The sequence below is a fragment of the Anguilla anguilla genome, chromosome 13 (assembly GCF_013347855.1).
Source record: "Anguilla anguilla isolate fAngAng1 chromosome 13, fAngAng1.pri, whole genome shotgun sequence".
Classification (NCBI taxonomy): domain Eukaryota; kingdom Metazoa; phylum Chordata; class Actinopteri; order Anguilliformes; family Anguillidae; genus Anguilla; species Anguilla anguilla.
This window is the reverse complement of record NC_049213.1, coordinates 22,293,083-22,320,733: the sequence shown is the minus strand read 5'-3', so window position 1 is coordinate 22,320,733 and position 27,651 is coordinate 22,293,083. Positions and strand designations below refer to the sequence as shown.

The window sequence follows — 27,651 nt, the reverse complement described above, 5'->3', positions numbered from 1 at the left end:
CAGTGTGACACTCTGACTCATCCCTGTGCTTTATGGTAGAGCAGTATGACACACTGACTCATCCCTGTGCTTTATGGTTGAGCAGTATGACACACTGACTCATCCCTGTGCTTTATGGTAGAGCAGTATGACACACTGACTCATCCCTGTGCTTTATGGTTGAGCAGTATGACACACTGACTCATCCCTGTGCTTTATGGTTGAGCGGTATGACACACTGACTCATCCCTGTGCTCTATGGTAGAGCAGTATGACACACTGACTCATCCCTGTGCTTTATGGTTGAGCAGTATGACACACTGACTCATCCCTGTGCTTTATGGTAGAGCAGTATGACACACTGACTCATCCCTGTGCTTTATGGTTGAGCAGTATGACACACTGACTCATCCCTGTGCTTTATGGTTGAGCGGTATGACACACTGACTCATCCCTGTGCTCTATGGTAGAGCAGTATGACACACTGACTCATCCCTGTGCTCTATGGTAGAGCAGTATGACACACTGACTCATCCCTGTGCTCTATGGTAGAGCAGTATGACACACTGACTCATCCCTGTGCTCTATGGTAGAGCAGTATGACACACTGACTCATCCCTGTGCTTAATGGTAGAGCAGTATGACACTGACTCATCCCTGTGCTTTATGGTAGAGCAGTATGGCACACTTACTCATCCCTGTGCTTTATGGTTGAGCGGTATGACACACTGACTCATCCCTGTGCTCTATGGTAGAGCGGTATGACACACTGACTCATCCCTGTGCTCTATGGTAGAGCAGTATGACACACTGACTCATCCCTGTGCTCTATGGTAGAGCAGTATGACACACTGACTCATCCCTGTGCTTAATGGTAGAGCAGTATGACACTGACTCATCCCTGTGCTTTATGGTAGAGCAGTATGGCACACTTACTCATCCCTGTGCTTTATGGTTGAGCGGTATGACACACTGACTCATCCCTGTGCTCTATGGTAGAGCGGTATGACACACTGACTCATCCCTGTGCTTTATGGTAGAGCAGTATGACACACTGACTCATCCCTGTGCTTTATGGTAGCAGACTGATATGATACATGCACCCTGATGATGAACTTAAATGGGCTAAATAGGATTCATAATATGCATTCATAAATTTAGTATATTCCAGGACCTGTTTGTTGTTGGTATGGGTGTGTGTGTGTGTGTGTGTGTGTGTGGGCTGTGATAGGGCAGCTCTGTAATTGCTGTCCTCATTGTTGGGGCTGTGTGCGTGTGTGTTTGTGTGTGCATGCGTGTGGCAGGGAGCCAGTGGGGCTAATGTGGCTGGGCACATTGGGCCTGGCAGAGAGATCAGGTCTCCTTCAGTACAGCACGGTTCAGCCCCTCCGCTCCCATTGTCCCATATGCACATGCGGTTATTGTCATGAAAATTAGGCCTTTTAATTAGTCACTAATTAGAAAAACAGTCTGCACGGTTGGGAAATAAAATATAGAGAATGAAAAGGTTTATTTTTTCCCATTCATCCCCTTTTGTTTGTCTTTGTCTCTCTGTTTTTATGTTCAAGCGAGCGTTTCATAGAATCCGTGATACGGGGGGTGATCTGGGGTCCCATAAAAGGTCCCCCCCCCCACCCTACTCGCATCACGCTTTTATTCACGTCCCCTCCCCCCATTTTAAAAGTGCACTGTCCTGTGCGAATCCATGTTCTCATAATCAGAATAAATGAATGCGCTCCAGAAAAGGAGGGCAGGCCCTGCGCTCTGGGCTCTGGGCTCTGGGCTCTGGGCTCTGGGCTCTGGGCTCTGCGCTCTGGGCTCTGGGCTCTGGGCTCTGGGCTCTGGGCTCTGGGCTCTGGGCTCTGGGCTCTGCGCTCTGCGCTCTGCGCTCTGCGCCCTGTGTAATGGAGCGCCCGGTGGAGTTGGGGTCGGGGCTCTGGCTGAGCATGGCACCGTAGACGGCCGGGCGTAGCGCGGATGCCTTTGACCTGGACGCTAACAGACGGGCCTTCGGTGTAAAGACTCTACTGCCGGTGTGTGTAATGCGGCCCTGTCGCCTCTCACCAGGGGCTCCTCCGTTTGCCGGCCCCTGGGGGCCCGGCGGCTCGGGCCTGCTGTCAGGGGCCAGGCTGGTTCCTGTTCTAATCTGTGACACGGTGAGAAGCGCTGTCCCAGTCTGGGGCGGGGCGGGGCGAGGTGGGGCGGGGCGCATACCGTCGTCCTGTGACGCGCGCCACAGAGACGCGGGGTTTCGGAAAGCGCTCTCCTGCAGGACACTTTGGCCTGGCTCCCCGGGGGGTCGGGTGTCCGCGCCGGTGTGAGAGAGTCACCGGGGGGGGGGGGCGGGGGGAATGACGGTGTCCCGTTTCCCTCAGCCCTTCTGATCTCTGCCATGCTGCGTCTTTCTAGAAACCGAAACCGTGGGCTTGGACAGAGGCAGTGCCCCGGCGGGGTGGGGCGGGGCTGGGGGGGGGGGGTGGGAGATTAGCTTTCGCTCAAATCTGCCCTCTAGGCCCTTCTCTCAACACCTCGGGTCAACCCAGTGCCTCTCCGCCCCCCTCCAAACGCGCTCGGGCACCTGCACGCTCTCCTGGGGGGGTCGGCTGTCTGCACTCCGGCAGGGAGACGCTGCGGCCCAGGGCAGGGGGCGGCTCCATTTCAGCTCAATCACTGAACTGGGGGCGGGGCTCATTAGCACACTGGGAATTATTCAGCTTGTGACTGATGAATTTCACTTTATTTCCTCTATTAACTAAATGAAATGGACTTGGACCCGCAGCCCTGCTGCTGTTGTGCCAAAACGCAGACAACGTGGGCCCTCTGGGTGACACGCCTGGAAGAAGCGCTTGATTTGGTTGTGGGCCCCAGGGCAGTGCTCAGATCCTGGACTGTGACGCGTTAGCTCGCAGGGTGACGCACTGTGGGCTGTTGTTTCCGATCCGGACCGAAGGCTAAAGGCCCACAAGTTCACAGAGAAGCAATGAAAGTGGAAATGCAGGGACTTCTCTGAAGTGGATAAAGTGTTTACCTCTGTTTACATGAGCGTCATACAGCAACTACAGTGTCAGGTTAACAGTCTCATTGCACCCTGTGGGCACACCTGCAATCTGAGAAATGACAGCGATGATGCATGGAGCAGAGTGGAAATTATTTATAAGTTCTGCATTAGAATACTAATGGCAGCCAAGTGACTGAAATCTAGCTACATTTTTCTACTTCTGCTCATTCCAATGACTGGGAAGTGCTGAAGCAGCTCAAATCCGAGCTCTCGCGCTCAGTAAGCACAAACTGCACTGCCTTTTTTGTTGTGTGGGATTTTTATTTTTCTGCACTCTGAACTTTGCCCGTTGCAAGTGAGCTGGAGCCTTGCTTATAACCAGAAGATGTAATGGCTGATCCTAAATGTTAGCTAGCTATTTCGTTGAATGTTAACATGGCTAGTTAAAATTTTGTAAGAAATTTACTTGTTTTTGGTGTTGAATGTATCCCTGGGGAGGCCTCTTTTTAAGATGTAATGCAGGATTCTAAATGGAGCAAAGATTAATGGAATGTGTTGTGACATCACAAAACAACCATCTGTCTGTGGGTAAACAGTTCTGATTATAGGCGAGATTCTATAGACTCACCAGTGACTCAGGTCCTGTGTTCTTTCTGTCCTCACTGCTTCTCAGCTCCTGGAGGTTCCAGTCAGTAATAGGATTTTTATGGGGCTTCATTCCGGTGCAGAACGCACATTGCCGCAGCATTGTCCTTGGTGATGCCCCTAAATGAATTTTCAGATGATTTATCAAGCTGGAATGTGTTTGCTTCAACGGTAGGGAGATGGAACTTTCACCCACAATAACACATCAGCATTTAGGCCTACACAGATACCTCCAGCACTAGCAGGCTGTGAAATCAACTAAGCCATGTTGAGGCCTGTTTGGATCAATACCATTATCAGCTGTTGAGAGGGTTATAGATTATTTCCAGATGTTGTTTGGTTCAGTTCAGTGTGCACTGATCAACTTGTCTGCTGGCAGTGGCTGTGGTCTCCGAGACTGAATGTGTCAAAACAAGTTACGAGATGGATTAACCCGTTGACTCGCCACTTGTTTTGGAAACAATCATAAAAATCATTTAATTTCTTGTCTGTCCTTTTAATTTGGGCTGCATCATTTTGGCTAGCGGTAGCACTTTCTAGCTAGCAGTGGCAGTTTTTATATCTGCATTGTAGTGTTTGCTACAAGTGGCAATTTTTGTATGTGCAGAGTAGTCTTTGCTAGCAGTGGCAGTTTTGATGCGCGCAGTGTAGTTTCTGCTAGCGGTAGCAGTTCTCATGTGGACTGAGCTTCAGTCGGTGAAAGCCTGGTAGTGACTAACATGCGCTCATCTGCAGTGTGTTTCCATTGTCCGCCAGTCTCATTATTATCTTATTATCAGACGTGGTTGGCATGCAGCAGCATGCAGTTATTTACACTGCTATTCCTCTGTGTGTTCATGTAGATGTTGAGGTATAAATACATCAAAAGGCAGGAGCCACGGGTGTCTGTTGGCTTTATTATTATTTTTAAAGTGTGTTGCCGGTGCTAATCCTGAGCCCTCGCATGATGCTCATTTTAATGCGGAGGAGAAGTTGTCACTTTCCAGTGGCCGTGACTCGCATGCCTTGACGGTGATGCGAGTCGGCGGGGTAAAATGGGGGCTGTGATGACATCGCCACGCGCTGGCGGGGAAGTGGTCGCCGCGGCTCGCTCATGTGACTCGCTGGCAGATGGCGCAAGGGCCTGGCTCGGAGTGCCGAGCGAGGGCAGCGGGGTTGCGGGTTTGAAGCCTCGTGCTTGTTCAGATGCTCTGGGCTGTTATGCTGAAAATGTGCTCTGGCTGCATGGCTGAGCGAAAGGAAGTCCCGCGTGTGTAAGAAGCGGCATCGTATGAGCCAGGGGTGACTTTGACATCATGGGTTGGATCCAGAGCCTAATAATATCTCTGCTCAATAAGAAGCCGATTAATTTTGATTAAACTGTGAGGTTCCACTCTATAGTCTCGGTCCCGTATCCCTTCAAACACACCAGCTTGATAAAGGTTTCTTTATGCTAGTGTGTGTCTCTGATTTAGTTAAAGCTGCAAAATGCACTCTTTTAAACGCAGTCTTTTAAGTGCCCAAGTAGTAAAAATGTAACTAAGCGAGAATAGCATTACACTCAATATGTAATTACATTATAAGTTCTAGGTGTAAGCATGTAAGTAAGTGGTCTATATGCTTTTGTATAAGTGGTATATGCTGGTATGTGTGTGGTGTAGGCTGTATGTGCATGTTTGTGAGTGGTGTGGAGCGTGTGCTGGTATGTGTGTGGTGTAGGCTGTATGTGCATGTTTGTGAGTGGTGTGGAGCGTGTGCTGGTATGTGTGTGGTGTAGGCTGTATGTGCATGTTTGTGAGCGGTGTGGAGCGTGTGCTGGTATGTGTGTGGTGTAGGCTGTATGTGCATGTTTGTGAGCGGTGTGGGGCGTGTGCTGGTATGTGTGTGGTGTAGGCTGTATGTGCATGTTTGTGAGCGGTGTGGAGCGTGTGCTGGTATGTGTGTGGTGTAGGCTGTATGTGCATGTTTGTGAGCGGTGTGGAGCGTGTGCTGGTGTGTGTGTGGTGTAGGCTGTATGTGCATGTTTGTGAGGGGTGTGGAGCGTGTGCTGGTATGTGTGTGGTGTAGGCTGTATGTGCATGTTTGTGAGCGGTGTGGAGCGTGTGCTGGTATGTGTGTGGTGTAGGCTGTATGTGCATGTTTGTGAGCGGTGTGGAGCGTGTGCTGGTATGTGTGTGGTGTAGGCTGTATGTGCATGTTTGTGAGCGGTGTGGAGCGTGTGCTGGTATGTGTGTGGTGTAGGCTGTATGTGCATGTTTGTGAGCGGTGTGGAGCGTGTGCTGGTATGTGTGTGGTGTAGGCTGTATGTGCATGTTTGTGAGCGGTGTGGAGCGTGTGCTGGTATGTGTGTGGTGTAAGCTGTATGTGCATGTTTGTGAGCGGTGTGGAGCGTGTGCTGGTATGTGTGTGGTGTAGGCTGTATGTGCATGTTTGTGAGCGGTGTGGAGCGTGTGCTGGTATGTGTGTGGTGTAGGCTGTATGTGCATGTTTGTGAGCGGTGTGGAGCGTGTGCTGGTATGTGTGTGGTGTAGGCTGTATGTGCATGTTTGTGAGTGGTGTGGAGCGTGTGCTGGTATGTGTGTGGTGTAGGCTGTATGTGCATGTTTGTGAGTGGTGTGGAGCGTGTGCTGGTATGTGTGTGGTGTAGGCTGTATGTGCATGTTTGTGAGCGGTGTGGAGCGTGTGCTGGTGTGTGTGTGGTGTAGGCTGTATGTGCATGTTTGTGAGCGGTGTGGAGCGTGTGCTGGTATGTGTGTGGTGTAGGCTGTATGTGCATGTTTGTGAGCGGTGTGGAGCGTGTGCTGGTACGTGTGTGGTGTAGGCTGTATGTGCATGTTTGTGAGCGGTGTGGAGCGTGTGCTGGTATGTGTGTGGTGTAGGCTGTATGTGTATGTTTGTGAGCGGTGTGGAGCGTGTGCTGGTATGTGTGTGGTGTAGGCTGTATGTGCATGTTTGTGAGCGGTGTGGAGCGTGTGCTGGTATGTGTGTGGTGTAGGCTGTATGTGCATGTTTGTGAGTGGTGTGGAGCGTGTGCTGGTATGTGTGTGGTGTAGGCTGTATGTGCATGTTTGTGAGCGGTGTGGAGCGTGTGCTGGTATGTGTGTGGTGTAGGCTGTATGTGCATGTTTGTGAGCGGTGTGGAGCGTGTGCTGGTATGTGTGTGGTGTAGGCTGTATGTGCATGTTTGTGAGCGGTGTGGAGCGTGTGCTGGTATGTGTGTGGTGTAGGCTGTATGGGCATGTTTGTGAGTGGTGTGGAGCGTGTGCTGGTATGTGTGTGGTGTAGGCTGTATGTGCATGTTTGTGAGCGGTGTGGAGCGTGTGCTGGTATGTGTGTGGTGTAGGCTGTATGTGCATGTTTGTGAGCGGTGTGGAGCGTGTGCTGGTATGTGTGTGGTGTAGGCTGTATGTGCATGTTTGTGAGCGGTGTGGAGCGTGTGCTGGTATGTGTGTGGTGTAGGCTGTATGTGCATGTTTGTGAGCGGTGTGGAGCGTGTGCTGGTATGTGTGTGGTGTAGGCTGTATGTGCATGTTTGTGAGCGGTGTGGAGCCTGTGCTGGTGTGTGTGTTTGCTCTGATGCGTTTGTGTGATTATGTGAGGCTGGATGGAGCAGTGTAAATTCGGGGAGGAGTGACCTTGAGAGCGGCTTCATTAGCAGAGCGTGCGGCCGGTCGCCGTTGCCGTGCGTCGCTACGGCCGTCGCTATGGCCTTCGCTACGACCTTCGCTCTGGGCTGCGGCTGCACGACGCTGCTACTGACACCGACGCCACCCGCGCCGCGTCCGGTCTTCCGCGGCCCTGAGAGGCTGTCCGCGTGCCGAGCCAGGGCGCGGTGTGATTGGCGGTCCGCGTGCCGAGCCAGGGCGCGGTGTGATTGGCGAGCGGCCGGGGCGGTGCCGTCACGTCCGCCGCGGTCGCTGGGACGAGGGGCCGGCCGCGCGGCTGTGTGACACGGGCTCCGCCCGCTCGGTGACTGGCAGCGTTTACCGCCCGCTGACAAACTAAATCCTGAGGGGAACGAGGAATCTTTATCTCTGCACTGTTTAGGCCTTTCAGACCATCTAGCCAACTTCACTCCATTTTAAAATCACATTTTAAAAAAAATAGCCAAATCAAGCAGACCCTAAACGCGCAGGTGTGCGCGTCCGAGCCGCTTGTGGACAGGCCCCCCGTCCTCTTTGGTATGAGTGCTGTAAGAGCTGCAAGTGGGCGGCCAGTTGGACGCAGTTTATGTTGGCTAAATTATTATTATTATTGTTTTTTTTGCCTGTGCTTGTAATCCTTTTCAAAGTCTTGCCGTGACGACCTGAGCGTTGTCCTGGCACCGTGCTGAGGGCCGGGCAGAGAAGATGGCTCTGCGCTTTGGAGGTGCCTCTTGGATGCGATGCTCTGTTGTTTTTGCATTAGCCAGCCTCATGGAGTGCTGGGGGAGCTGCTCCTGCTCAGCCTGCAGTGGAGCTCACTCGGGGATTTTGGGGCGCTGTCTACATGTTGCTTCAGCGCTTTGGGGCTCAGTGTAGGTGGGCAGAGGCTTAGACGTCTTTGCAGCTCTGTGGGTTTGAGGGCCTGTGACCCCCTGCAGGGTTTGATTATGGAGCGCACCAGACTCCTGCTCACCAGCCCATTCCCTTTGGATTGCGTGCAGTCTGAGGCTCTCTGGCCCCTGTGTGTGATGTGTTCATTGGGCTGAGGATAGCTCACTGTAGGATGTGGTGAGTTCAGGATATTATGAGTGTAGCTCATTGTAGTGGTGGCTCTCTCTCTCTCTCTCTCTCTGTCTGTCCCCATCAGTCTGTCGGTGTCCATCCTTGACGGGCCCTCCCACACACTGCCACATGTTGGCTTTGGGAGCCATCAGTCAGTTATGCCAGGGAGGTGGCATTGACCTTTTAACTGCAGAGATGCGTAGAGTTTGGGCAGCAGGGCGCTTCACTGTTTGGGTTTGTGTTGAAACTGTGCGGAGAGTGTGGTAGGATGGCTGAATTCCCCTCTTAGAGGAGGCTTTGGGCAGAGGGACAGGAAGGGACAGGAGGGGACAAGAGGGGACCGGAGGGGACAGGAGGGGACAAGAGGGGACAAGAGGGGACCGGAGGGGACAGGAGGGGACAGGGTGCTTTGGTGCCAGACAGTGGGGATGGATGGAGAGGCTGTGTCTGTTGAAGAGGTGCAGGCTAATGAATTGAGGTGTCTGGGCAGGGAGCCGGGAGATACACCCCTCCCCCCACCCCGAATCTGATACCTGCTGCCAGGAGGAGCTGTGTACTTATCAGGCCAGAGACTGCAGACGCACACACCCACACACACACACACACACACAGACACACACACCATGCGCTGTCCGCACACACCCTACACTGTTTACACTCACACCCTGCGCAGTCTACACACACCCTGTCCTGTCAGTACACATCCTGCTGTTTATACGCCCCCGGTGCTATCTTCACAAGGCATGTGTTCTGTGTTCTGTTTCTCGCTCTCAGATTTTATTAGAGTCCCTTGTGTTGTTTGCCACGCTGAGATATATAACCACCATTCAATTTCTGCTGTTCTCTCTCCCTCCCTCCTCTCCCTCTCCCTCTCTCATCCCCTCATCTCCCTCTCTCCATCTCTCCCTCTCTCCTTCCCCTCTCTCTCTCCCTCCCTCCCTCCTCACATTCTCTCATTTCCTTCTCTCTCCCCATCCTCTCCCTCTCCCCCCCCCCACTCCCTCCCTCTCCCCCTCTCTCTCTCGTGCTGTAGGAGGCAGGATCTCTGAGCGGCGCGGGCGCCCAGCGTGTGGGGATTGATTGGCTGGTGGGTGTGGCCGGCGGGCTGGCTCCTCCCCCTCCGGGCGGCAGCGTGCGCTCCCAGCCGGCCCCCTGCGCCCCGCGCTCGCCCGGCCTGCGCCCCCGCGCCCATGCCCCCAGCGCCGCGCGGCCCTCCAACGCCATGTGCCTCCCGCCCGCCATGGAGCCGGGCAGCCACGGCCGGGGCCGCGGGGAGGGCGGCGTGCCCCTGGAGCCCTTCGTGCACCAGGTGGGCGGGCACACCAGCATGATGCGCTACGACGACCACACGGTCTGCAAGCCCCTGATCGCCCGCGAGCAGCGCTTCTACGAGTCGCTCCCGCCCGAGATGAAGGAGTTCTCCCCCGAGTACAAAGGTCAGTGTGTCTGCCGCCCCAGCTCCCACACGGCAGATCCGCTCTGCTCGTACACAAAACCGCCATGAAGGCGCTTCACTGAGGGCTATTACAGAGCAGAAACCAGGCCTGAACCCCCAAATAGCAAGCATGAGGTCAAAAACAAACTCCCAGTAGGGAGAAAAACCCTCAAATGCTGGTGAAAAAAGCTCCCCGATGGGAAGAAATCTCAGGAGGGACCCGGCTATGGAGGGGGGGCCCGTCCTCCACTGGCCGGCCTGCTGTACAGTAGCGGTAGAGCGCATAACAGATAAGTGGCTACGCTAGAATGAAGGTAGGTATTATAGGGGTGACCTATGGAGAGGTTTGTAGACTGCTTCACCAGCAATAAAACGCTTGTGCCCAGTCACAGCTGAGCACTGTGTGCAGCCGTGGGAAGCCGTTTGCGTGTGCTGATTGTGCACTGTGATAAAACCGCCGTGGCGTGCACGCTAGCAAACCGTCTCTCATTTATCTTTGTCGTTATGGTTCCCTTTACAGGGTGACTTTGGAACACCCTCCGCACTACAGCGATTACCCTGCAGGTTACCTTTCAATGCACTGCAGAGAGGCAAAAGCTGTATTAAAATAAACTGCCTTTTTTTTTTTTTTTAAAAGACGTGATGTGCGCTCATGTGATTGGTCCTCAGGGCTTTGTATGACCCAGTCAGATTATAGTACGTCGAACATTAATGGAATTGAAAGTTGCACCAGGTCTGGCACGCAGTTGTGCTGCCATAAACATCCTCGTTTATTATACCAAACCGTGACTCAGTGCATGCCGACTGGGGCGTTGGAGGCAAACGCTCGCTGCATATCGTCATCCCAACTGCATTTTGGGAAAGAAAGACTCCCATTTGTCAAGTGCTGGAGTGGCTCGGCCTGCTCTCCGTCTTCATTTTGATTGGTTCAAGTGTTTCTCTTACCGTGGCGACCGGGGCGAAGCGTTCCCAGGAGACAGGGAGCAATAACACACGGATGTTTTGACGTGGGATGTCAGTGCTGCAGAGAACCAGAGCACAGAGATTAGGAAATGAAAGCCGCAGGGCTGATTTTCGCGTCCGCTGCGCGCGCTGTGTTTCATCTGTTGGGAGCGCGTTGGCATGGAAAGGTGAGGAGGGTGCGGAAGCAAGCCGGCCATTACGGCTCTTAGCATGAAACGCGGGGATCTGATTGTTCCTGATTAATGTGGAAATGGTGGCTTTCAGTCTCTAAATGTATCAAGCAGAGGCGGAGGGCTTGATTATATCATGAGCACGCACATCAAAAGCTTTTGCACTCTGACAGCTGACAGCAGGAGAGACTGTTCAGCAGTGAAGTCAAATAAATAGTGACGGCCCCAGGTGTACAGTATGTTAGACCTGAAGATCAGTATTTTCTTGATTAGTCTGAGAATAAAATCAGGAAAGTTGCGTCCCTGTGCAAAATCACTACCACTGCCTGTATGTGCAGTACAGATTTTGCTCAGGATGCAGTGATTTACTGCAGGTGCAATCAGTCGCTCGGCCCCACAGCGCCTAAGAAGAGAGGCGCGATGTAACGGTCTGGGTGCTGTTACGGGGACATCCTGCGGAGTGTGATTAAGGAGCGGGCCGGGCTCTGCTCCCCAGCCCATTCCATTTACGGGCCCGAGCCTCGCCCCTTATCTGCCTGCGCAGGACGGCTAAACGAGCGCGGAGCCAGGACCGGCACACACACACTCTCTCTCTCTCACACACACACACACACACTCGCACACGTACACGCACACGCACACTCACACTCACACTCACACACATACACACACACTCACACACTCACACGCACACTCACACGCACACACACACACACACTCACACACTCACACGCACACGCACACTCACACACACACACGCACACTCACACTCACACACTCACACGCACACGCACACGTACACGCACACGCACACTCACACTCACACTCACACACATACACACACACTCACACACTCACACGCACACGCACACTCACACGCACACACACACACACACTCTCACACGCACACGCACACACACACGCACACACACACTCACACTCACACACTCACACGCACACGCACACGCACACGTACACGCACACTCACACACATACACACACACTCGCACACGCACACTCACACTCACACGCACACGCACACTCACACGCACACTCACACGCACACACACACTCACACACACACTCACACATTCTCTCACACACTCTCACACACACACTCACACACACACACACACACACACACTCACACACACACACACTCACACACACTCACACATACTCACACACACACACACACTCACACACACACTCACACACACACACACACACACAGGGATAATAAAGCAGCGGTAGGACGGTTGCGTCATCACTAGACGATGCGCTACGGTTAGTGCCATTGAAACCGACGCTCTCTCCCGAGGTCCCTGCACGGTTGGGTGACATCACGACTGTGTTTAATCCCCGTCTTATCTTACCGGCCCCGCTGTTCCCCTGATAGGGGCGGCGCTTGCTGTTCTCATGGTGCCGACTCGGGAGTGGGCGGGGCTCGCGGTCGTCGAGGTCGCCGGGGCAGCCACGGCGGGAGGGAGCGGCGTCCGTGAGAAAGCCCTGCGTGTCTCTGAAGCGGTAAACAAACGCGTTTCGCCAGCGTCTCCCGGTCGCTCTATTTCGGGCGGAGAGGGGGGTTGTGCCCGTCCAAATTTTTCCGTCCATTAGCGCCCCTACCTCCGTCGCGGTCCCCGCTAGCTGGTAAAAATAGGGCGGCCCCCGCAAGCTCGGCATTGTTTACGCGTGACAACGAGGCTGGGAGAACTGCCCGCCAACGGCGGAGGCACGCGCAAAATGGAGAATGGGTTATTAATAGGACCGGGGGTGGGGTGGGGGGGCGCTGGCCGCTGGGTCGCGGTACCGGACTATCACGACCAACGCACAAGTTCACTGCCTCAGTCACGACCAACGCACGAGTTCACTGCCTCAGTCACGACCAACGCACGAGTTCACTGCCTCAGTCACGACCAACGCACAAGTTCACTGCCTCAGTCACGACCAACGCACAAGTTCACTGCCTCAGTCAGGACCAACGCACAAGTTCACTGCCTCAGTCAGGACCAACACGCAAAGCCTCCATGAGTTTTGGGTCATCAGCATTCACTGGGCACCGCTTACTCTCTGAAAAATACAGATTTTTTCCTTAAGTGTGTTCTTAAGCAGAATTTAGAATGTGTGTGTTTTAACTATCCCTGTCAGACAAGGCTACAGTCCAAACCCCTTCAGGGGAAAGCTGGTGACCTCACCTTCATGCCTGTTCTGTGGGTGAAAGTCATCTTGATAAGAGCATGCCTGCTATTTGTTGAGTCATGATCTTGGATTGAAAGTAAATTGCTTTTTCTTTCTCCCTTGAAGGTTGTTGTCTGTGAATGCTCTCGTTAGCCTAATGAAAGCACCCCCCCCCCCCTCAAACATTAGTGGGCTCTTTTTTTGATGCTGTGGTGAAGTGGGACAATGCGAGCGTTCATTTCGGCGGTCAGGGGGAAGGAGCGCGGTCTCCGGGCCCGTTCACCACTCCGCTAACGGTCAGCGGCACATGGGCAGGGCGCTTCTGGGCACGCTCAGAATGCCGTCCCTCAGAGACCTGCCGTACGGCCCGCGCCCGTCCGGCCGTCAGACTGGACGGGCCACGCCCGCCATGCACCGCGCAGAGTAACCAGCCGTGCGAACTGCCATTCTGCATGGCTCTGCAAGGCTCAGCCAAGGGCAACTGCCAAATGACAGCCTTACTTCAGTGAGAGAATGAGTGAGTGAATCACTGCAGCCAATGAGACACTGGAGCTGCACTGGGTTTGTCCTTCTGTGAATTTTGGTTCTGTGCGGTGGGTCCTCTAGAATTATTTTTTGTTTAATTGCTGTTTAGCCTCAGAGTTTAAATAATCCACTGTATCCTCCTCCTAAATGTTTCATACACTTGAACTCTATTCTTACCCCCATTCTAAACATCAGTGGAGATGTTTAAAAGCTCCGCGCTGGTCCTTACCCATTGACTGACTGCCTGTGTGTTAAATGTGTGCAGGAGAGGGCAGGCCAAATCAGGCTCTGTGTCTTTAAGAAGAGCCGCTAAGTCAAGCCGAGAGCCCAGTCCCTAACTCTGATTAAACTGAGCCCTTCCTCATTTAGCTGCATTGCTACAGCCCTTCGCTTTATTCTCAAACACACTCACACACACACACACGTACCATACACCATACACCACACTCACACAATACACCCCCCCACACACACACACACACACACACATCATACACAACACTCACGCCATGCAACACACACACACACACACCATGCACACGCACCATACACCATACACCACAGTCACACCCCACACACAAACACGTATGCACACACACACACACGCGCACGCCCCACACACAAACACACACACACGGCCTCTTCTCTATGACATCACCATCTCTGTTCATTAACTCCAGTGGCCAGACAGACCTCAGCGAGGGCCCAGGAGGATGCTGTGTGCGAATCAGCAGTGAGGAGGCTGAGGATATTAAATGTGCCTCCCTCCCTCCATCCCTCCGTCCCTCCTGCCGTCCCTCCCTCCCTCTTACCCCAGATCCATTTCACCCCCGCCAACTCGTTCAGCCCATCTCACGTGCGCCTTTTTGTGTTTTTTTTCTCCTGTGTCAGTGCTTTTGGATTGCTGTGAATCACTCTCTCCTCCCCTTGAATGAGAGTTTTCATTTTGCAGTTACCCTCGGATGAATCTTGCAAAGCTGGCATGTGTTTCTGTTGTTTTTTCCAAGGCAGTTAGCTCTAAGTGCTTAAAAGGTATCAACTTTGTTATTTGAGAGAAAATCGTTGCAGAAGGATGATTCATGTTGTGTATGGCTGGCTTTTGTGCAAATGTGGCATTTAAATAAAGAAAGTATTTTACACGTGAGGCTCTCTATCAGTTGTTATTTATAATAAAGCTCTTTAAGCTCCCCTCTTCTCTCTGTCGGTCCTCACAGGTGTGGTGCTGGTGTGTTGTGTAGTATATGTGTCTAAATTAGCCTGTTCCCATTGTTGCTCCTCCCAGGTATGGTGCTGTTGTGTTGTGTTGTGTGGTGTGTGTGTGTGTCTAATTTAGCCTGTTCCCTCTGTTGGTCCTGACAGGCGTGGTGCTGGTGTGTTTCGAGGGGGACATGGACGGCTACATTAACCTGGTGGCGTACCCGTACGTGGAGAGCGAGGGGCTGGACCACGAGGACCTGCCTGAGAGGGACCAACCGCGACGCAAACACTCCCGCCGCAGTCTGCACCGCTCCAGCAGCGACCACAAGGAGGAGCGGCCCGCCCACGAGAGCGACAGCAGCGAGAAGTGAGCGGGGCGGGGCGAGGGGGCGGGGCACGGGGGGTGTCGGGGCACGGGGGGCGATGGGGCAGGGCGCGAGTGGGCTGACGGGAAGGCGTGCGGGGGGCTGGCCGGGGGTTAGTAACATGATGACCAGAACAGGCCATTCAGCACATCTACGCTCACTATTTACCTACGAACTACAGCATTCAGCATTGCATCTGGCCTGCACTTAACCACCCCAAGGGCCTCTATCTGTATAGCTGAGAGACAGAATGGAGAAGTGCACAAACAGGAGGGTATGAGGGAACGAGGAGCTGTGACGAGTATGGATGGCGGGGGGGGTAGCAGAATAGTGTTGAGTAGACAGCTTTGTAAGGAAGGAGGGAATGAGGGAACAGTGGGGTGTAGGCTTTTGGGTGAGCTTAAGAGATATGATATATGGAAAGGGAAGGAGGACGAGTGAAGAAGAGTATGTCACGTGGTTGGGTTTGTTAGTGATGATTGAGTGTTTGGGTTTAAGTAATGGTCGTGCCTTTGGGTTTTTGTAATGGTTGTGTGTTTGGGTTTTTGTAATGGTTGTGTGTTTGGGTTTAAGTAATGGTTGAGTGTTTGGGTTTATGTAATGGTTGTGTGTTTGGGTTTTAGTAATGGCCGTGTGTTTGGGTTTAAGTAACAGCTGTGTTTTTGGGTTTCTAAGCCAGTGCCTGAGAGCTTTGTCACACGGCTGGGGCAGGCTGTGTTGCTAAGCGCCTCCTCTGACCCGCAGCCTGCAGGAGCTGAAGAGCCCGCGGCTGGACCTGCAGATCCACTCGGAGGTGCCCTTCCAGATGCTGGACGGGAACAGCGGCCTGACCTCGGAGAAGATCAGCCACAACCCCTGGAGCCTGCGCTGCCACAAGCAGCAGCTGAGCCGCATGCGGTCTGAGTCCAAGGACAGGAAGCTCTACAGTATCCCTCCAGCTCGCAGCGCCGCGCGCCGCTCCGGCCAGGTTAAAGGTTAACCCGTCAGCACACGCTCCTGCTCGCTTTGTGGAGCTGGCTAAATGTTGCGTATAATTAGCAGCAGAAGACAAACAATACACCTTGATGTGCCTGAAAGGTGTGTGTTTGTGTGTGAGTGCGTGTGTGAGTGCGTGTGTGTGTGTGTGTGTGTGAGTGTGTGAGTGCGCGTGTGTGTGTGTCTTGTTATTATTAGCATGGTACATTAGTATGGTAAAGCGGCCTCATATTACTGAAATAGGTCCAAGTGGTGCGTTGGCTCTTTTGTACACCTTGAGGAGCTTTCAGACCAGCTCATTCTGTTCCTCTCTCACACTCACGTCTCCTTTCGGTTTCCTAAAAGTCTGGGTCGGTCTCAGCCCGCTCTCTGGGAACTCTGATGTGGGAACTCTGAGGAGAAAGACTTTCCCACCCGTCCCGGTCTGTAGTCTCAGCCCTTTGTGGCGGGAGTCGGGACGCCGGGCCGTGAAATGGGGTCCGGCCTGCACCTGGCCGCGTCACCTCTGCGCGGAAGGTCCCGGCGGGCCATGTCCTGAAGCCCACACGTGGAATCAGAGCCGTCCTTCACCCAGCTGCAGGGCGCGGAGATGGCTTTGATTACACTTTCCGCTGCGCTCACACATTCCTCAATTGTTTAGTTTTCCACGGCGAGGGGAACAAAAATAATAAACGGAGGGAGGGGAGGGAAAAAAAGTGAATTCATCATGAGCAGCCTGCGGTGTCAGTTTGACTAGTTTGTTGTTGTTGTTTTTCCTCAATGGGGGGGCTAATTTGGGAAAGCGGCAGTGACGGCCTTTTAGAGGACGTGCAGGCCGAACGGGGCTGGTGGGAAACTGGATGGTCTGTTGGATTAAGAGCTGGGAAGGATCACATTCGGGAGGCGGATCAAAGAGCGCTCGAGCAGAGAGCGCCCTCTATGCAGCTGCGGTGGGCACTGCAGCTGAGACTGTCCTACTTCACTCTCCATTTTAAACATGGAGCTCCCACGCTCGTAGCGCTAGCCAAAGCTTTGCTGGTCCTGTCTTGAAGCTGAGGGTCGAGAACGTATCATAACCCTGGAGGTGCGTATGAAAGGTCCAGGAAACTGAAATCTGAATTCTTTGCTGATGTGTTGTTTTTATACTTTTCTCTTTTCACAAATGACTCAGAAATATTTTTAAATGAAAAAAAAAAAAACATAGGAAAGCCTGTGCCAAGTTTGGCGTGCTTTCCCCCTTGGCTAAGCGCCAGGTTATCAGGGGGCGGGGTTAACTTGGTACAGTGTACGACACTAAAATGCTAAGACCGGTGAAATCTTTTTTACTTGTAACATGTAAATGATACTCTTGCCACTTGTGTGGGGAAGCTGCTAGAAATGCCTAAGCATTGGGCCTCTCTGGATGCAGAAAAGCCAATAAGCTTTTTTGTTTTCGAAAAAAATGATGATACTCACAAGAAATGGGTTTCATTTCTGGTGCACTGCAATATTGCAGTAACCCCAACAGTTAATATTAAGTGCCCATTTTTGCGAGGATTAAAAAGACATTTCTGTGGAATATAACCACAATTTGAATCCTGTTTCCTGGACCTTTAAAGTTTTATAGTTGAAATGAATTAATCGGAGGATATTCATATTATAAACTGTAGGCTATATTTTTTATACTTCCCCCTCAAGTCCATTTCCCTGGGATGTGTGCAGGGATCTCTATGTCCAGTCCTGTAGGACTGCAGCGTCTGCTGGGTTGTGTTGTTTCAGCACAAGGAAACCTAAGTAATTCCTTTAAAGGGCTTGTTCTCTTGTTTGATGGCATCTCAGTTTTGGTGTGCTTTTTTGATTGGCCGGGACAGTTTTTGTGTGCGATGCAGGATGTTTTGTATATTTACGGAGCTTTCTGATGTGCCGGCGTTGTAATGGCTGCAGCAGCAGGGTTTGTGAAGCGAGGTACAGTTAACTCCAAAGCAGTTTATTCAGCAGAGTTATGCCTCCAGAGGCTGCGCAGATGTATGTGGCCTGATTCTTTTTCAGAAACCTACATTTAGTATTATTTTTGGTTGGAACCGTTTCCTCTGACGCATGCAACCTGGGACCACTGAACTCCAGGGAAAAAGACCTGGCACAGCATACAAAATTGGATACTTATGTTTTGGGTTGTGAATGAGCCTTTATTAATAAATTAATATGTTTATGTATGGCCTCTGGAAACATGAAATCACTGAACAAACTGCTTTGGAGTTACTGGAAGTGTCACCCCCAAATATCCCTGCAGAAGCCCAGTTTATTCCATTCTTCTGTAAGTATCTAACGTTTCCCTCATGAGGCTATAAAAACTGTCTGGGCCAGGAGAAAACATGCTCAAAAACTGAAATAATATTGGGAAAACCCAGACAGTGAACTACAACTCCCAGAAGAGTCCATCACCAGAAACCTGCTGACACCACAGCCCGCCTGGACTGAAGATTGAGATCCCTGGTGTGCTGTTTCTGGTTGTGAGGCCAAATACTCACAGAACTCTAGGCTCTCTGAACATTGGTGGTGTATAGACCAGTGAGTATTCCTCAGTGAGCTGTGTGATAGGCCCACACTCAGTGTAAAATGTAAAACGTGCTCTTGTTTATGCAACTCATTTATTTGCAGTGCCGGAGCTGTAAGGCAGATGCTCTGGGCTAACTGCTGGCCTTGCGAGCATCACTGACAACGTCACTGTGAAAGCTGCGAGTTTATGGTCGCCGTGGTATCACTTGTGTTAAGATAGGCAAATGATCCTCACAGAGGATTACAGGAGTAATCACACACACACACACACACACACCCTGCTCAGAGAGGGGCTCTCCTTAACCCGGCCGCTCCCCAGAGTTCCTGCTCCTGGAGAACGTGGTGCACCACTTCAGCTACCCGTGCATCCTGGACCTGAAGATGGGCACGCGGCAGCACGGCGACGACGCCTCCGAGGAGAAGGCCGCGCGCCAGATGAAGAAGTGCGAGCAGAGCACGTCCGCCACGCTGGGGGTGCGCGTCTGCGGCATGCAGGTGAGGAGAGGCGGGGCCGACCCCCCAGGCACCCTGCCCCGCCGCTGCAGTGAAGCCCTAGCGCTGAGGTTATTAACCAGAATAACAGCATGGGCAGCCTCTATGTTCCTTCTGCTTTCAGTCTGTCTGAACTGCAGGAGGCTCTGCTTATTTACGCGGGTTTCTGATGACTGGAGCGCCCAGTGACACTGCATTGTCGTTTTCTGAAGATGTTTCAGTGTCTGCAGAGATTAGACAGTTGAGCGTCTGGTTGTTCTGTAGGAAGGTCTGTGTTTCTGTCTCCCTGCTGTGCAGGCAGCCCATCCACTGCCACTGTGGCATAATCACAGATGCATTGCACTCCCCAGATACTCAGCTCTATTCTGAACACTGATAGTTCTGCCTCCCTCACATTGGGATGTGTTGGGGTGCGTGATAATATGGAGTCTGTATCACTATTGGCTGTCTGCCGATAACAGCATCAGACACACTTACGGTATTGGCCTGATGCTGATTATCACAGGTATGGTGGCGCTATGTACTTATGCCAGAAGCGTGATTCATTTGATGCTCCACTGATGCTGTAAATTAAGTGAAAATGTCATTGCCACAGGATTACAGGGTCCAAAAATAGGGTAAATAGGCAGGTGGTTTTATTTACAGCCAACCAGATGGTGCTAAGGGGTATACACTGAATAGGGGAAAAAAAAGGAAAAACTAAATGGTAGAAAGACAAAAAAAGAAAAAAGCAGCCACAATAATCAGGGCTTCTCTACAAAACGCCTTTAAGTTTTCTACTCTCACAACTCAGCCACATGACCCCGTCTCCCTTGGCTGCTTTTACATAATGTTGTCTGAGCCTGCATCCACCTGGCTTATAAAAGCAACGCTCCTCCCCAGGACCTAAATGAGAAGAAACGGTTCCCACTCACTCTTGGGTAGAGCATGACAACCTATCCATGTCTTTCTATTTAGAATTCAGAGAAATACAGAATGAAAAAAATATATATATTTCATTTTACTCACAGGGCTCACTTTACCAACCTGCCCCCCCTCTTCCTGGGAGTGGTGCCCAGCTCCTGTGAGAGAACTGCAGTCATACACAAAAGACTTGAACCATATGAATGAACGTGTGCTTTCCCATTTGTTAAAGTGAACAGGGGGAAATGGAAAAGCCGACTGAACATATAAGAGAAATGCAAAAAAAAAAAAAAGGTTTATATACGGTTATGAACCTAGTAACAAGATGGATGTATGGTGTTGTGAATAAAAATGACAGGAGTTATTGCAACAGAAAATAAACCAAAACAAAAGTATGCACTGCACGCTAAACGAAAAGTTAAAACTAGCTACGCCTACGGGCGGGTAATTTACCACAGCGACATAATCATATTCAAAAGCAAGCAAATCACAGCATCTGAACCTCTTATGATTCATTTCTGATTTATGGTTTTTACCAGCCAAACTCGCAAGCAAAGCTATACAGAAACTCAGTTGCTCCCTAGACTCATGCTTTCTGCTTAATAATAGAGTGAGCAGGTTTATATTTTCAGTTTCACGTATCTTTAGTCGTTACATTTTGTCCTTTATATGTTGATATCTGAGATGTTGAAGTTGACGTCTCGGCTACTTCCACAGTTGTGTGAACTTGGCTGCAGTTTGTGTTACAGTGTAAAACAGGTATGGCCATTGGCCAGTATGTTCAGTCAAATATTGGTTATTTATATTAGCCCCAGAATTTCTATATCATGATTCCGACAGATGTGTTATATGTCTGTAGAGGTGTGGACAAGTAGAGTAGTGTAGCATTGGGTGTTCTATACTGTAATACAACACCAGAAACTCCTGTTACGGACTGGAACGTCCTGTACTTCTGAAGCAGAGGGGCTGGAAGGAACTCTGTAGCTGAGTATCTAGGGAGCCTAAATGATCTGTGGTGCAATGTATGTCACGTTCATGTACGTGGCCTAATGTCTTCCCCCCGTTCCTAACATTGCAGAATAGTGAAAAGGGTTCTCAAATGGCAAAGAAAGTGGGGTGCGAGAGGACAGGAATGCTTGTTTTTCAACTGTGGTGCTTACTGGAATAGAGCATGGATCTGATATACTGGGCATACATGCACACACATCCGGCAGAAAGTACATGTGCTGTAGGATTAGCAGCACATTAAGTCCGAAGACTCCTCAGGCTGAAAGGGTTTGATCTTCTGTTTCCTGACCTACTTTTGGTTCAGATGCATGTGCGTTTACATACAGTATGAGGCATATATCAGACTTGCGCAGATTGATTTCTTTTTTTACATACAATTCGTTATACAGCTGGATATGTGCTGAAGCAGTGCAGGTTAGATACCCTGCTAATTCCCTACCTGGGGTTCCAGGCCCGGTTCCCTCACACTGCTGCCCTCTGCAGCTGTGTAGTTCTGTTGTCATGTTTTGGCTCACATTGATTTAAACACATTCACTCTGTCTCACCAGTGTTGTTATTTACTATTGGCGTTAAAATCATTTGGCATGTATTCTAAAACATTGAGGATCTAGGGAGAAGTGTGCTATAATTTGATGTCACCATGATTTTTAGTGACCTGACTTTTTTCTTTTAAATTAAGGACCTATACTTATTTTTTCAATACCCAAGACTTTTTTTGCAGTGACTAATTATTTGAGCTTCTGCTCATTTTTTAAATAAGCTTTGGCCTATTTTATTCTCTGTTAAAACTGGGTGGAAATTTACAGTGGAGAACTCTAAAGGAGCGCACTCAAAGAGATGGAGGACTTTTCTTCAGCAGCTGAGGGCTGACCTTGGCTGAAATGAATGTTGAGTTGAGGGAGCGTGTCGTATGGGTGCGCTGAGCTTGGCTTTCTGTGAAGGATGTGCTGTCACTAAGGGCTTTTCCTTTTTTCTCATTTCTGGAGCCGGAGAGGCCCTGGAACGAAGGACGAGCCTCGTCCCTCTGTGTGGTGCAGTTCACCATTACGCCCAGCAGACTGCACCCCAAGGCCCTTTACCCACAGCCACCCAGCCCTTATTACGGTCTGCTGTGTGTACTGTCATTCTAAAGCCAACCCTCACACATCTCCCTCCCCATTATGCTGTACTGCCATCCTAACACAGTGTGAGCTCAAACCCTCACACATCTCCCTCCCCATTATGCTGTACTGCCGTCCTAACACAGTGTGAGCTCAAACCCTCACACATCTCTCCACTCGTACTGTACTGCCATCCTAACACTCTGAACTCTAGTTAGAAAAAAAACAACCAGAGCAGCAATGAGCAGTGCACTCATAAATAAATAGATGACCTGGGGGTCACTGACAGATGCTTGGATACTACTCCAGTTCAAAGGAAAATGGTAAGCTGTAGAGAGGAGTTCCAAGTGACTCTTAAAGGAGGTATGCGCTAAAAGGCCTTTATTAAGTTGGCAAATACCAGGTACCAAAGGTAATGGTTGTGTTTATTTCCAAGTGATGCTTAGATGAGGCGTATGTTAAACAGCCTTTATGAACTGGCAAGTGTACGGGCAGAAAAGGTTTAAAGCAAGAACAACATAAAAACTGTCATGAAAACAGTCAACTTTTTTCCCTGTCTGCACAATAGAATCGTATTTGCGTGGGCTTGGCCTTTCTAAAATAATGTCTAAACGGTGTTCCCCGATGCCTCCCGCAGGTGTACCAGATGGACACGGGCCACTACCTGTGCAGGAACAAGTACTACGGCCGGGGGCTGTCCATCGAGGGCTTCCGGGCGGCGCTGTACCAGTTCATGCACAACGGGGCGCAGCTGCGCAGGGACCTGTTCCATCCCATGCTGGGGAAGCTGCGCAGCCTGAAAGCCGTGCTGGAGAGGCAGGCCTCGTACCGCTTCTACTCCAGCTCCCTGCTCATCATCTACGAGGGCAAGGAGCCGGGCCCCGAGGGGCCCCCCGAGAGGGAGCCCGCGCAGGGGCCCGCGGAGGGGCCCGCCCACCCGCCTGCCCCCCTGCCTGCCGCGGACCGCGCGCAGGAGCTCCCCCCGCCCCCCTCGGAGCCCCGCGGAGTCGCACCGCCCCCGCACCCGCCCCCCAGCGTGGACGTGCGCATGATCGACTTCGCCCACAGCACCTTCAAAGGTTTCCGCGACGACCAGACTGTGCATGACGGGCCTGACAGGGGCTACATCTTTGGACTGGAGAGCCTCATCAAGATCCTGGAGGGCATCCGGGACGAGCTCCCGTAGCTAAATAAAGAAAAGGGAATAAAAGCAAGCCCCGCCCCCCTCCACCCCCAACCCCACCTTTGACACTGAGATAATATAATTAAATAAAAATGCAAAACAAATCTAAAAACATGGTGACATTTCCCAGAATGAATGAAAAGCACATTCATAGGCAAAGAAACTAAGGAATGACTGCTTTTGTAGCGATGATGGAGATGGACGCTCAAGGTTTTAGAAACCCTTTGATCTCCTCATTGATTGGCACCTAGGAAAAAGGTGGCAACTTGTGGCAGGGTCTACAGCCCCACTGTCTGGACAGACACAGCTGCTCCCCCCCAATAACCCCCCTCATCCGGCAGCATAGAAGGACGTGTCTGCCTTGTGTGTTCATTGCCACCATGTGGCCACTTCTGGTATTGCATCAAGGCACGGGTCAGAAATAATAAAACGCAGCTGAAGCTCAGGGCAAGTCCAGGGTCAGGCCCTGTCTTAACACTGTGGGGTTGGTATGGGGGAGTGTGTGTGTGTGTGTGTGTGTGTGTGTGTGTGTGTGTGTGAGAGAGAGCGTGCACGTGTGTGTGTGTGTGTGTGTGTGTGTGAGCATGCGTGTGTGTTTGTTTGTGTCTGTGCCTGTTATTGTGCACATGAGGGGGGTGTTGTTTTGGGGTGGGGTGACACCCCCACAAAACCTCTTCTCAGCAACAGTATTCCCATTGTGGTTTAAAAGGGGAGTTGAAAGCTTTACTCTAAAGGGAGCTGGATGCTGGACAGTCAAACAGTTATCTTAATGGGAAGGAAAAAGCTGAACCCCCCCCCCCCTTTACTACCCAGTTTTAAATACTACAGCTTTACTGTATGGAAATTCTATATATAACAGGTCACATTCTTATGATTTTGTAAGCTACTTCTTGTCATCTTATTCACTTCCACTACCATCTTTCATTTATCGTAGTATCTTAGTTTCCATATATTTAGCATACTCTAGCTTTTAGACTCCATCCACCAGGTAACATAGTTCAGCCAGTCCCAGGCTGGGCTGTGGGACGGATGATTTTTTAATTTATTTTTATTTTATTTTATTTTAATGTTTTTTTCCCCCCTGACCCATTGGTGTTATTGCATTACAAAGCGTTTCTTGAAAGGAAAAATATATTTACAAGTCCTACCTTGTAATTTGCACCGTAGTGGCTGGATCAGCAAGCATGAGTCTTCTTTTTCTGTTAAATGTATTATTATTATTATTATTATTATTATTATGCTTTTGGGTTAAAAGGGTGGAGAAAATAGATATATTTGTACAATGAAACCTTTCCTCCATCAGCACATGTAGCAAAAAACGAAAGAAAAAAGAGAACCTTACTTGACCCATCCTCTCTGTTTGTCTGTCCGTCAGCCCCACTGTGGCTAGGTTAGGATGTTCTCTGTTTAGATGGAACAATTTTGCACTGTAGCCAGAGCGCCTTTGGTGAATGTGGATTCTTTCTCCCTCTGTCTCTCTCTGTCTGTTCTTTCCCCTCCTCTGGCACACTGTAGACCTTCAGGCGCTCAAAATCAACACTCCGAATCTGTGTGTGTGTATGTGTGTGTGCCGAGCTTTGCCTTTTGTCCTCACAAGCGTATGTTCAGCAGAGATGCCCCGGTCATTGCCATTCTTCTGGAGTGTTTGACAAACTTCTCACTTGTATTAAGGGGAAGAACTCCCTGCTACCGTCCAGTGTTTCCCCCATGTTCTTCACAGTAGGCGTAGCGAAGCCTCACCCCCAAATCCAGCCGGCCACTCTCCCCGGGTCTCTGTGGTTACCGTGTCGAGTGGCGGGAGAGGTCTCCGGTAAATGCTCACGACCTCACTTCCTCTCTGACAGCAGAGGTGCTACCGGGGGCCGAACCATGTATTTCAAATGTACGTTATGTCAACGGTTCCTCTCATAGTCAATAGCAAGACGATTATGGCTTTCTTTCACCAGAGTAAAATTCAGCATTACCAGGCTGCTTGGCAGAGCACTTAGTGGACTGACAGTGTTCAAATAATCTTGTGTTCCTTCTCTGAGGAAGTCTGTACTGAAATTAAGGAAAAAGAATATTGTTTTAATGCATTCGTTATGAGATATAGTTACGTATTAAGTCTATGCCCTGATACTTAGAATCATCCACAGTAAATGTCCACGTGCAAAATTGTATATATATATTTGAATTTGACTTATTTTTAACATTTTTAAAAAGGCGCTCGCCTTTTGAGGGTTTTCTATAACAAAGTGCCGCTCAGTTCAGTTCGCAATAAAACTGAAACCCAGTGATGTGCCAGAGAAAGGTGGGAACTATCACTTGCAAGGGAAGAAGAAAAAAATCTATAGTCCGCGAGAAGAGGTTTGAACTAAGTCATAATGGCCTCCTTTGTGGTGGATGTTATATGTCGATCTTTCCATAGATGTGAAAAATTATTTGTAGAAAAATATTACCCAAAAAACTCAAAGTATAATTTTCTTTGTCGTTGTTGCATGGATGGATATTTTTTTAAGAAGAATTATAATATTACATCTTTATGACAACTTTGAATGTGAGCTAAAAAAAATACATTTATTTAAAAAACCCTGTCTCCTGTCTCTAATTTCTATCTTATTATTCTGTCTCCTATTAGAGAATTCTCCCATGTCTGTTGGTTCTGTTGTCTCCTCCCATGCGCTGTCTTATCATTACTATGCTGATGACCCACAAGTCTTTTCTCTTTCCGTTCCCCCTGCCCTTCATCCTGGACAGTACCAGTGTTACACACTTAATCTGCTAGCAATATTGGAGTGTTTACTGGACCAAAAACTGTCCCGCTCTGCGAACATTGCAGTTATGACTGGCATGCAGGTAAACCCAGTACATCAGGAGAATCCTTCCCTTCCTCACCACCTCCTCAGCCCAGCTCTTAATCCAGGTGATGTCACCTATCTGGAATACTGCAACTCCCACTGGCCTCTGCCATCAGACCTCTGCAGCTCCTCCAGAACGCTGCTGGCTGTCCGATCTGCAACCTCCCCACACTCAGCCGTGTCATTCACGTTCTTATCCCCTCCACTGGTTCCCTATCTCCACTCACATCAAATTGAAATCTTGATGCTAGCCTTTTGGCTGGCTAAAAGGACCACTCCATTAAATCGTCAAACGATCATCAGATCCTACACACACAGGCTACCCTACCTCTCTGTTTTGCTACATCTGGGCACCTGGCCCCTCCTCCCAAGTTCCTGCACTTACAAGCTACATCTCCCATCTGTTCTGACCCCTGATGTTGTATTGAACTTCGAACTACAGTCAGGACAGAAGAAACCTTGCCCGTCTTCTGACAGGCTGAAGACTAGCCTCTTCAGATTGTGCCATGACTCTTGTGGCCCCCTTTAGATATCCTTTCCTTGGATTTCCTTTTGGGATAATATCACAGGTATAGCTGTGTAAACACAGGTCATCTGTCTAGTGGTACTTTCTTGTTCAGTACTGTACATTGCACTGGATAAGAGCATCTGCTAAGTGATCGTAGTATAATGAGTGGAGTTCGTCAGGTTTATGAATACATGTCATTGTTTAGCATGTGTGTAAATGTGTTTAAGCACCTGCAAAATTTATAAAATGGCTAAATTGCTTTGGTTCAATTTGAAATTTAAAGTTCATTATATGCAGTGGCAGGATTTATGTTAATTTAAAGATTTATCACAAAACCTCATTTAGGTTTTTGTTGAAGTGACAGATGCAATACACAAATATTCTGTTGAGCAGCTTTGTTTTTTGTTTGTTTGTTTTCTTTAGACCAAATTGTTTCCAGCGATATATTCTTGTCATTTCTTCAAGAAAATACTGGATTGTGTGTACATAATATGCATAACTGCAAATGTGTGGGTGTGTAGCCTATTTGAAGTGCAGTATACACTCGCGAAATAGACACAAACACAGTAGTACCCCACGCATATTAGTGAATTATTTAAAATAAACGTATTTCCCTGGTATATTGGTCACATCTTCCATTCTCACCGTGGGTGCTAGATCTGAAGAAATGTTAGCGCTTATGGTTTTAGTTCATTCCAATTTGTCCATCGAGGTAACACGTCCGAATAAACTCACGCAATGATAGGTTTTCGCTGATAGCCCATCCGTGCTATGGCACGTTTTAATTTGACAGCGAGTTCAACCTTCTTCCTCGCCACGTTGTTTGCTTCTGATTGGTCCAGAAGTCTGGTGTATATGGATTGGACCAAATCGTGCGGTGAACAAGAAATATTGTGTTGCGGGAATTTTGGATGTTAACACAAAGAACTATTTATGGTCTTAATACAAATAATTTTTGGCTCGTCCAATAATTTTTCTACCCTGTTATATG

At 50.0% G+C, this 27,651-nt stretch overlaps 1 protein-coding gene across 1 annotated transcript in view; it reads left to right on the top strand.

Moving 5' to 3' along the window:
* ip6k1 (inositol hexakisphosphate kinase 1) overlaps positions 1-25,888 on the top strand; it is a 42,237-nt gene extending 16,349 nt beyond the window's left edge. The window contains exons 2-6 of the mRNA XM_035388372.1: positions 9,341-9,743; positions 14,938-15,142; positions 15,885-16,066; positions 18,949-19,124; positions 22,770-25,888. Coding sequence (XP_035244263.1) covers positions 9,530-9,743; positions 14,938-15,142; positions 15,885-16,066; positions 18,949-19,124; positions 22,770-23,318 — 1,326 coding nt within the window. The 5' untranslated portion in view covers positions 9,341-9,529 and the 3' untranslated portion in view covers positions 23,319-25,888. The remainder of the gene's footprint in view (positions 1-9,340; positions 9,744-14,937; positions 15,143-15,884; positions 16,067-18,948; positions 19,125-22,769) is intronic.
* The last annotated feature ends 1,763 nt before the right edge of the window (positions 25,889-27,651 follow it).